The sequence below is a fragment of the Leptosomus discolor genome, chromosome 20 (genome assembly GCF_034619465.1).
Source record: "Leptosomus discolor isolate bLepDis1 chromosome 20, bLepDis1.hap2, whole genome shotgun sequence".
NCBI lineage: Eukaryota > Metazoa > Chordata > Aves > Leptosomiformes > Leptosomidae > Leptosomus > Leptosomus discolor.
In genome coordinates, this window is record NC_141410.1 from 7,686,018 (window position 1) to 7,696,130 (window position 10,113).

Genomic DNA, 10,113 nt, shown 5'->3' on the forward strand with positions numbered 1-10,113 from the left:
CTGAAGACAGGTAAGGAGGATATCGATCCAAAGATGAACGCAGCTGGGGAGCAGTGAGTGTCGCAGAGCAGTGTCTCAGCATCTCTTTGTAGTATTTGTGTTCCTCCGAGGACTGTCTCTTCCCCATCGCTGGTTTATGAGCAGGGTGATGTTTCCCTGGCAGGGCTTGGTTAGATGGGAGCTGTTCCGGCTCGGGGTCTTTGAGCAGCGTTGGGCATACTTGGGGACCATGGGAATGGTCTGGGGCTAGAGCTATTCCTGCCTGGGTAATGTTTTGTTTTCCCCCACGTCAGTGCCAGTGAGAAGGGAAAGCCCACCGTCTACCACCTGCAGCCATGGAAGGGGGTGTGCAGCTCCTCAACCGCGACGGCCACAGCATCTCCCACAACTCCAAGCGACACTATCACGATGCCTTCGTGTGCATGAACCGCATGCGCCAGCGGGGGCTGCTCTGCGACATCGTGCTCCATGTGGGCACCAAGGAGATCAAGGCCCACAAGGTGGTGCTGGCGTCGTGCAGCCCGTACTTCCACGCCATGTTCACAAGCAAGTAGTGTCCTCTCTTCCCCATGACCAGGGTCTCCCTGCTTTTCAAACCCTCTCCTCTCTGCAAACCCCTTCCCTTTCTGTCCTCCTCCCTGTTCTCACTGCCTGTGGAGATATGGTGCCTGTATATCATCTCTGTGAGCAAGTTGAAGTAATATTCCTCATTTGACTGCCTTCCATGAAGCCCTTTGCCTGTAGATCCCTGCACAGGTATCTTGATGCCCATCCTGCAGAGGTGGACCCCATTCCCTAGAATATACTGCTGCTCCTCCTTGCTAAGAGGTGGGCAGGAGACCTTCCTGGGCTGTGATGCTGGGCTGTCGATGTGGATGCTGCTTGTTCCACGCATGATCCAGTCTTCCTGCGGGGGAAACAATCCTGCTGCGGGACTTTGTTCATGTCTAGTATCTGTGTCGCCCCAGATGAGATGAGTGAGAGCCGCCAGACCCATGTGACGCTGCACGACATTGACCCCCAGGCCCTGGAGCAGCTGGTGCAATACGCTTACACGGCTGAGATTGTGGTGGGCGAGGGGAATGTGCAGGTAGGAACTTCCCCCCAAACCTCTCTTCTCCACAAAGTCATTCTGTACGAGACTTGCCTTCTGGGGACTCTTCTCTCCTTCTGCTCAACACTACAAACTGTTGTTCTGTGGTGACACCTGCATCTAGCAGTGGTCAGGGAGTCCATCTGCTCCCCTGTGCCCAGAGGTGTGGTTCCTGTGACTTCTGTGGCTGAGAATGGCTCCTCAAAGTACTACGCAATGGCCAGGCCTAGTCCTGAGCATCTGCCATTCTCCTGCCATTTCCTGGCCCTGTGGGGAGTTACAGGTGTCCTTCTCTGCTGTTCTTTAGCTTAGTCCTGTTGGAAACAAAGAATGCTTTGTCCTTTATGCGCTTGTGTGCCTGAAGGTGGTCAGTCAGCCTGTTCTGCTATTGACTTGCAGTGAGATGAGGGTGAAAATGGTTTCCTTGCCCTGGAAACTCTCTTTTCCCCCATTCTTTTCCACTGCCAGACACTTCTTCCTGCTGCCAGCCTGCTTCAGCTCAATGGTGTGCGGGATGCTTGCTGCAAGTTCCTCCTCAGCCAGCTCGACCCATCCAACTGCCTGGGAATCCGGGGTTTTGCTGACACGCACTCCTGCAGCGACCTCCTCAAGTCTGCGCACAAGTATGTCCTCCAACACTTTGTGGAGGTGTCCAAGACGGAGGAGTTCATGTTGCTGCCTCTTAAACAGGTGAGGTCCTGATGGGAGTATGAAGGTAGGGGTAATGCAAGGCTTTTCATGCTCTGTCCTGGAAGGCAGAGTCTGTGTGTCAGAAGCCCAAGGAACCTGCGCTGAGGGGACAGTTTGGCAGGGGAACATACCCAGATTCTGTGCTTTGGTTCTTTCTGTTCAGTGGAGAGACGATACGTGGCAAGAGTGCTGTCAGAGAGCTTAACCCCATGTGAAATAGGGATGGGAGGGGAGCACACTGAGCACACTGCTCTTTCTCTGGGGGCACAGTCCAAGGAGTAAGTCCTGGCTGCCCTGGTCGTGTCGCTGTGATGTTTAATTCAGAGCTCAGCTCTTGTTTCCTGCTGCTCTTCGTGTGGTGCCAGTATGGCCCCTGGCTTATCACTGTCTGCGGGGTGCTGTGTGATGCCCTGGCCAGCAGGCATTCCCAGTCCTTGCTCTGCATCACCCCACCCTGTATGGTCCCTCATCAGGATACAGACACCTCCCTTCATCCATTCTCGGGGAAGTGGGGTGCGTGGCAGCGAGAGGAGGGTCCGTTTCTCCATCTGCTCCAGCTCTGTAGTCCTTGACAGGTGAAGTGAGTGTGCTGGGGACAGCCAGAGCACCCGACGGTGTCCCATGAAATATTGAAGGGACAAGTGCAAGCAGAGTGGGCTGCCTGAGCTCACTGATGGTGATTGGAAGTGTCAGGCATTGCAGCAGCTTCAGGCACAGAAGGGGGGCAATGAGCCAAAGGAGGGTGATCGAGGGCAGAGCTGTTTGTGCAGAGCACAGTGCTGCAAGGAGAGGAGAGGCGCAGCTGCACCTGCCTGGTTTGGGAGACCCAGTTGCTCTTTGGATCCTTCTGTGTCCAGTGAGAGAGACTGGCTGTACACCCCTCAAAGGCCAGCATCTACAGGAGGCAGGGGCTCTGCCTCTGGCCGTGCTGTTCTGCTGGGCCAGTTACCTGGGTGTGTGAGTTTGTCCTTTCCCCCCAAATCGTGCCGGCTGACACTCGCCCTTTCCACCCCGCTCTGCAGGTGCTGGACCTCATTTCTAGTGACAGCCTCAATGTGCCATCAGAGGAGGAGGTGTACCGGGCTGTGCTCAGCTGGGTCAAACATGATGTGGACAGCAGAAGACAGCATGTCCCCAGGGTGAGTCTGCTGGGGAAGGTGACCTGGTTCTACCCACCAGCTCTTGAGTGCCTGGTCCAGGTGGATACACAGCTGAAGGAAGCTGCAGGGTGGCCAGAGGGCAGGGACAGCAGGTCCTCATACCACTTCCAGTCCAGGCATAGATGAGGGTGTTGCTGAGAAAGTTCATTTTTCCGGAGTGAAGTCCAAACTATTGACAAATCCGAGGGGGATGCCTTGTCTGACCCCTGGCAGCTTGGGCACGCAGAGCCCTGGGGGGGATGTGGGCAGCAGGAGAGGTCAGCCCTGCCCTGCAGCCTTCCTGAGCTTTCCTGTGCATCCTCAAACAGAAAGCTCACGCAGATTTGAGCGGGGACTTCTTTTAACTCACGCTGTTGTCTTTCTGCACCTGCACCTGGAGGCACGGATCTGTGAGCCTCCTGCATGCCAAAAGTGCAACTGGAGAAGACTTGGTTAAGCGCTTTCCTGCGGGGCTGCCAGTGCTTGGCACAGCGTGGGCACCCTCTCACGGATGCAGCCTCGCACTGCAGCAGAGGCTGTCGGTGCCTCCAGCAGCCCTGGCATCCTGTCATCTCGCTGCTCTCGTGCTTCCAGGGTGGGAGAGGTGGGAGGAAGCATCCCTAGGTGTCCTCCTGAAGGCTGGGGCTGAAATGGGGTAGGGTGAGGAAGACTCTGCCTCAGGGTTTCCCCTGGGTTTCCACCTACCCCAGGACTTGACGCTGGAGAAGTTCTGTCTCCACCTTTGCTGGTTGTGTGCACTCAAACATCCCTCCTGTGCGCAATGCAGGCGACGTGGGGCGTGCTGGGCGGAGGAGAGTGGTGTCTGGGCTCTGCAGCCCCACAGCGAGGGTTGTTACTTGTAGCATGAGTGCTGGAAGAGGCTGTGGTTACTGGCAGAGGGGCAGGGTGGGGATCTGGGGTGGCTGGGGGACGTGTCATGGCCAGGCTGAGGGCTCCTGGCTCTGCAGAGACATTAAGGCTGAATGTGCTTTGGTGCCCTTTGTCACCGGCTGCCTATTCTGCCAAGCGAGCAGGATGACATCTCCGGCTGGAGTCAGCTTTGCCAGGGCCCCCAGGGTTTGTAGGGGAGACGTGGGGGCAGCACGGGGGTGAACCCTTCCCACCCTGCCGACTCCTCTCCCCCTCAGCTTATGAAGTGCGTGCGGCTGCCCCTGCTGAGCCGGGACTTCCTCATGAGCAACGTGGACACGGAGCTGCTGGTGCGGCATCACTCGGAGTGCAAGGACCTGCTGATCGAAGCCCTCAAGTACCACCTCATGCCGGAGCAGCGAGGGGTCCTTAGCAACAGCAGGACGAGGCCGCGGCGCTGCGAGGGGGCCAGCACCGTGCTCTTTGCCGTGGGTAAGGCCCTGCCACGCGCTCACGTCCCCGCAAACCCCTTCCCAGGCCCTTTGGGCTGTCGTTTGCTCCGTTTGCCGTCCCGTGCGCAGGTGGGGGGAGCCTGTTCGCCATCCACGGGGACTGCGAGGCCTACGACACGCGGACGGACCGGTGGCACATGGTGGCTTCCATGTCGACTCGCAGGGCGAGAGTGGGCGTCGCTGCCATCGGGAACAAGCTGTATGCCGTGGGCGGGTAAGGAGGGCATGGCAGCCCCGCGCGGGGGGGCTGGCAGGGATGGAGCCAGCAGTGGGGAGCAGAGGTGGCCAGCAGAGCCTCCCAGGGCCGGCCTCTGGATGAAGCAATCCGGTACCTCTGGGCTACTTGACTGCAGGAGTGACTACTTCCCTGGCCCTGCAGTTCGGAGCAGTGAGCTTGTTCGCTCTCGGTTTGGCGGTGGCTACGTCCCAGACTCGTGCGGTTTCCTCCCTGTGCTGCAGGCTAAGAGCCAGCTAACTCCCCAGCCCAACTGTGCCCCACTGTGCGGGGCCCCCTGAGCCCTGCTTTCTTTGCAGACCCCCGGGAGAGCTCAGCTAAGGGCTCTGCACTTTCAGCAGGTGCTTTGGTGAACTTTGCCTTGAGAAAGCTGGGCGGGGGGGGGGGGAAGAGAGGAGAAGAGGGTGACATGAACCCAAGGCAGGCTCTCGGTCAGCTCCAGAGCTGTAGGACCAGTCCACAGCCTCACCTGCAATCCAGGCTTCCCTGCTCTTACATGTTCTCCTTTTTTTTTTTTTTTTTTCCTCCCTTCAGCTATGATGGGACGTCTGATTTGGCCACAGTGGAGTCCTATGATCCTGTCACCAATTCCTGGCAACCTGAGGTGTCCATGGGCACCAGGAGGAGCTGCCTGGGTGTAGCAGCACTTCATGGGCTTCTCTATGCTGCTGGGGGGTACGATGGGGCCTCGTGCCTGAACAGGTAGGGGATTGCCTTGCTACAGGCTCCTTCACTGCCCTTGCATGCACAGTCCTTGGCGCTGGGTGCCTGGAGAGCCCCCAAGGCCTGCTCCTGACAGACGAGCTGGCCCCAGAGTAGGTGTCTTGCAATCCAGCTATGTCTTCCAGTGTCTTTGGCCCAGGCAAAGTTTCTTCAGGGGAAAAACCGTTTTGTAGCCCTCTGCCACAACAAAACACAGCCTTTGTCAGTTCTTCCCTCCATTTTCCCTGTCTATTCCCAAGCTTCCTTGGGAGCTGCCCCTGAGGGCCTGTGTCAAAGAGCTTTGACCTGGGCTTTGCCAGTGTCACACCTTATGTTCCTGTGTCCCTGCCCGCTGCAGCGCAGAGCGGTACGACCCTCTGACAGGCACCTGGACGTCCATCGCTGCCATGAGCACCAGGAGACGCTACGTCCGGGTGGCAACACTAGGTGGGTGATGGCGTGAGGACCCGACTGACTTCTTTGCAAACTCTCTCTTACATTGCTGGTCATTTCTTTTGATGTCCTTCTGTTCTAGTTCCTGCCTGTTCTTCCTAGATTCCATCACTCTGAGTCCGGGTAGCCCAGCCATTCCTCTGCCCTGTCCTGACATGCTCCCTGCCTCTTCCCTCCTCCTCAGTCTCCCTAGTAATTTGGTTTCATCACATTCTGGAGGCAACTCCTGAGGAGACCCACAGCTTGTTCCTCAGCTCCTTTGTGCCCCTTCTACTTTGGAGCAAGAGGGCTGGCCGTGGATAATCACTGATCCTTAGAAAGGAAGAGACAACCTCATTACTTCTTCATTATGAAAGCAGGACAGTCCTTTTACTGGTGATCCAAGAAGTAGTGCAAGGTCAAAACTGTCTCTACCAGGGTGTCACAACGTTAGGTGCAATGCTGTGATGTCTCCTGACTCCACTGAATGAGTTCTATCCTTAAGGAGGATGCAGTGTGAGAACTGGCCGCTTTGTTGTTTAGCACAGCTATGGGGTTAATGTAAGTACGCTGCTCCACCCTAGCAGGTGCTGGACCTCCCTGGGGTTGCCAGAGTAGGATGATGCTCCCCACTGTCCCAGGAACTCCCATGGGGTGTCCCGGTGTCCCTGTGCTGCCTCTCCCCTGCCCTATTCTCTGGTTTCAGCTCTCGGTGCTGACTCAGAGGTTCCCTCCCCTCCATCACCGGCTCATACTCTCTGCCTGCCACAGCCTTTATTGGCTTTCCCCTGCTCCAGCCTCCACTGCTAAAAATAACCCCTTGCTCTGGCAGGGAGCACTTGTAGCTCCCATAATGAGGAGGTCAAGAAGCGGCAGGCAAGCGAGCTCTTTGGGAAGCTTGCAGCGCGGCAGAGAAATTGCCCAATGAATATTTCACAATGCTGCGTGCCGCAAGGGGAGAGAGGGAGCTGGGGGAGCCCTGCTGAGAGGAGCTTGGCCGCCCGGGGAGCGGGAGGCACCGTGACTCAGCTGACACCTGTATGGGCACCCTGTGCAAGAGTTGTGGGGGGCTGTGCTGGGGCTGGGACCTGCTCTTTAGCTAACTCCTCTGTGTGTGTGACTGTCTTTGCAGAAGGAAACCTCTATGCCGTTGGGGGATATGACAGCTCATCCCACTTAGCCACAGTAGAAAAGTATGAGCCCCAGGTAAATACACGAGAGAGCGTGCCTGATAACCCTTTTCCTTCTCCCCTCCTTATGGGTGCCTGAAAGGACCCTGCAGAAAGCTGAGGGTTATACAAGTTGCTAGAGAACTTAGCAGACAGGGAAAGATAAGGTATCCGTGGTCTCTCAGCAAACTGCTGCCATAGCTTAAGGTGTGACTGCTTCCTAGCAAAGCATTGCAGCAGCAGTGGAGCAGAAGGTGGGCTGACATAAGCCTGTGCAGCACAGACCTACCTGTCTCCTTGGAGACTTGAGCCACCGTTTGTAGCTATGAGATGGAGTGGGTATCAGCCCCCTCCCCAGCTCTTCTGCAAGGCCAGAGTACTTGGGGTGCAATCCAGAGCAAAATGAGCCATGCAAGCTCTGAGATCCAACCACCAGAACACTCTCTATCCCCATTGCCTGTAGGCCAGCTCAGGTTCTCTGGGAAGAAGAGTTCTTGCACATGCCCTGAGTTCCAGCTTCCAGCTGAGGTCCTAGCTGCATGCACGTCCGCAGCAGTTAGCGGGGATTGTGGCAGGCAGGGGACATGTGTTGGGCCTGGGGTCTCACAGCTCTGTTAGAGCGGGCTAGATCGCAGCAAAAAGATCAAAGAGAAGGTCCTGGAGGTTTTGGATGAGCTGTAAAGCCGCAGTTGTGACTTGTACGGATTTGAAACAGATACAGCTCAACCCCTGTGACTGGGCTGGGATTCAGCTGTGACGTGGCTGGTGGCCTGGCACAGAGATCTCTGTGCTCAGGCCCCTGGGATGGCAGGACTCCTGCCAGCTGCGGCTGTGCTTTCCTGTCGGCAGCGGTCTGCCCTGGAGCCGGCAGCTCTTCCTGAAGGAGAGTTGAATGAAGTGGGGTCTTTTGGGGGGAGGACTGTTATGTCAGGAGCTGTGTGGTTACAGCAGGACTAGTATCACGGGGCTGGCTTGGCAGGGGTACGTGGCAAATGACTTGCACCTCTGGCTCGTGAACAAACATTGGCTCTTCCCAGGTCAACACCTGGACGCCCATTGCCAATATGCTGAGCCGCCGGAGCAGCGCCGGAGTGGCCGTGCTGGAGGGGATGCTCTACGTGGCTGGCGGCAACGATGGGACCAGCTGCCTTAACTCCGTGGAGCGCTACAACCCCAAAACCAACACGTGGGAGAGCGTGGCGCCCATGAACATCCGTAGGTAAGGAGCTCTGCCCCTGCCAAACTCCCGAGCCGCAGGGGGAGCCTCAGCTGCTGCAGGCAGGAGCGGGGATCCCGGCTCACCCAGACCCTTGCCTTGCTTGGCACTGCAAACCGTAAAATGCTGCCCGTGCCCCAGGGCTTGGCTAACGCCGCAGTGGGCTGGCTCTGTGCTGCCTGCACAAAGGCAGCCCGTGCTCCTTGCTGCGAGGGACTGGTGCCTGCGTGCCAGGAGGGCAGAGCAGGGATGTTCTGCAGCAGGTGCTTTCTGCAGAGGGATTTATTCTCCGCAGTCGCTGTGGCTGCGAAGAAGCAGATGGGGTAGCTGCTTGAGGCCACGTAGGAGATGTTGCTGGGCTGCGGGAGGATTTAAGGCTTGGAAGTCCAAGGATTTTAGGCTCCCAGGGCCTGTTATTTAGAGGTGGTGCTTCTCCAGTGGGAGGAGGGTATCACAGTGACGGGGAAGAGCTGAGGCTCTACGCTGCGCTCTGCCACTGACGGACTGTTTGAGCCCCAGTAGTTCATTTTCACTGGGTCTTTGTGAGGCTGGGCACTCCCTTTTGTGGGGTGGCAGAGCTCTGGCCAGTTCATCCGAGGTGCTGAGCTCCCCTGCACCCCACGTATGCCGTGTTCGAGCCTCACACGCCTGTGGTCTCTGCATGGTTGTTCCAGGAGCACCCACGACCTGGTGGCCATGGATGGGTGGCTGTACGCAGTGGGTGGCAACGATGGGAGCTCCAGCCTCAACTCCATCGAGAAGTACAACCCCCGTACCAACAAGTGGGTAGCAGCCTCCTGCATGTTCACGCGCCGGAGCAGCGTCGGGGTGGCTGTGCTGGAACTCCTCAACTTCCCACCTCCCTCCTCGCCCACCCTGTCGGTGTCTTCGACGAGCCTTTGACAAAAAATCAGGACCTACCTTACCTCAAGGGGACAGGGGCACCTGGCAGGGTGCTAGGCCAGCATGGCCCACCCCGCGGGGCAGCCGGTCGCTGTAGGAGGAAAGCGAAGGTACTGGCTGCTGCCTCCAGCCCCAGCCCTCCTGTGAACCCCCGGAGCCATCCCCGCTCTTGGGGCACACATCGGATCAGCACGACCCACAGCAGTTAGAAATGTGCTTCCTGGACGAGCACCCTCCTTCTAGAGGGCGAGGAGAGGGGGTGCTCTCTGCTCCGTTCAGACTCATCTCACCACTCACCCAAAGGGCGTATATTTTCTTTGGGGAGGGGGAACTTGTAAACCATTGCTGCTTCTTGGATTCCCGTGATCCAGCCGGTGCCACACACACGAGCACAGCCAGCCTGGGAGGTTTCCAGGAGTCCTGTGGGGTGGCAGAGGTGGACAGCACTCCTCCCAAGGACACGGCTGAATGTGCAACCGCTCCTCTGAATGTCACTGTAGCCAAACTCTTTACCAAGCCTATTGTGCACTGTTAAAAGACTCTGAGGCCACTGTATGGTTCTCAATGGTGTCTAATTGATGCCTTAAGATACACAAACAAAAGAAGCCCAGCTAAGGGACAGGGCCTGGAGGAGGTGAAGTTCGGAGACAAAACTGGATGCAGCATCCTGAACCCTCCAGTGTTTCCGTGCTCAGCTGGCCCCACCTCATTCACACAGATCCCAGCTGAGCATTGCTGGGGGGAGTCCCCAGCCAGGCAGACGGGCTGAATGACCTGGTTTGCATCCGTGCCATTGCTGTCCCAGGTCGAAACGACTGTGCGGCGGCCCGCTCTCTGCCCGTGGTCCCGGTTCACAGTTCGGCTGGGAACGGATCGGCCTGTTTGCTGTTCCCCTCTCTGCAAAGCAGATTCTGGGTTTATGGAAAGGTGTTGGTTCTTAAACAAGAACAGTCCAGCCTTCTACATGAGGAGGATTGCCTGGCGTTACTTTTTTGGGTGTTAATTTTTTGCCTTTTTTTATTTGAATGCTAATATTTTAATTATTTCAGATCCCTTTATTTTTTACACTATCCCGGTATTCCCCATCCCATCTGCTTTTAAGGCAGCAGAAGGGATGCAATTACTTTTCTCATTTGTTGATGAGATGATGAC

At 57.0% G+C, this 10,113-nt stretch overlaps 1 protein-coding gene across 2 annotated transcripts; it reads left to right on the plus strand.

The window, feature by feature from the left end:
* The first annotated feature begins 312 nt into the window (after nucleotides 1-312).
* KLHL17 (kelch like family member 17) lies at nucleotides 313-8,961 on the plus strand. Of its 2 annotated transcripts, none has more exons than XM_086476359.1 (11): nucleotides 313-546; nucleotides 969-1,090; nucleotides 1,562-1,783; nucleotides 2,806-2,926; nucleotides 4,060-4,284; nucleotides 4,374-4,518; nucleotides 5,074-5,241; nucleotides 5,600-5,688; nucleotides 6,806-6,879; nucleotides 7,880-8,061; nucleotides 8,733-8,961. In XM_086476359.1, the coding sequence occupies exons 1-11, from the start codon at nucleotides 336-338 to the stop codon at nucleotides 8,959-8,961; spliced, it is 1,788 nt and encodes a 595-aa protein (XP_086332485.1). In that variant the 5' UTR covers nucleotides 313-335. The 2 variants fall into 2 exon arrangements, with proteins under 2 accessions (XP_086332485.1, XP_009945563.1); XM_009947261.2 differs by having other exon boundaries at nucleotides 2,806-2,922; nucleotides 4,071-4,284.
* Nucleotides 8,962-10,113: the final 1,152 nt, after the last annotated feature.

Coding starts and splice junctions, on each gene's coding strand:
- KLHL17 (XM_086476359.1), top strand. CDS start 336: ATGGAAGGGGGTGTGCAGCTCCTCAACCGCGACGGCCACAGCATCTCC. Junction 547..968: donor CTTCCACGCCATGTTCACAA/GCAAGTAGTGTC, acceptor GTGTCGCCCCAG/ATGAGATGAGTGAGAGCCGC. Junction 1,784..2,805: donor TGTTGCTGCCTCTTAAACAG/GTGAGGTCCTGA, acceptor CCCGCTCTGCAG/GTGCTGGACCTCATTTCTAG.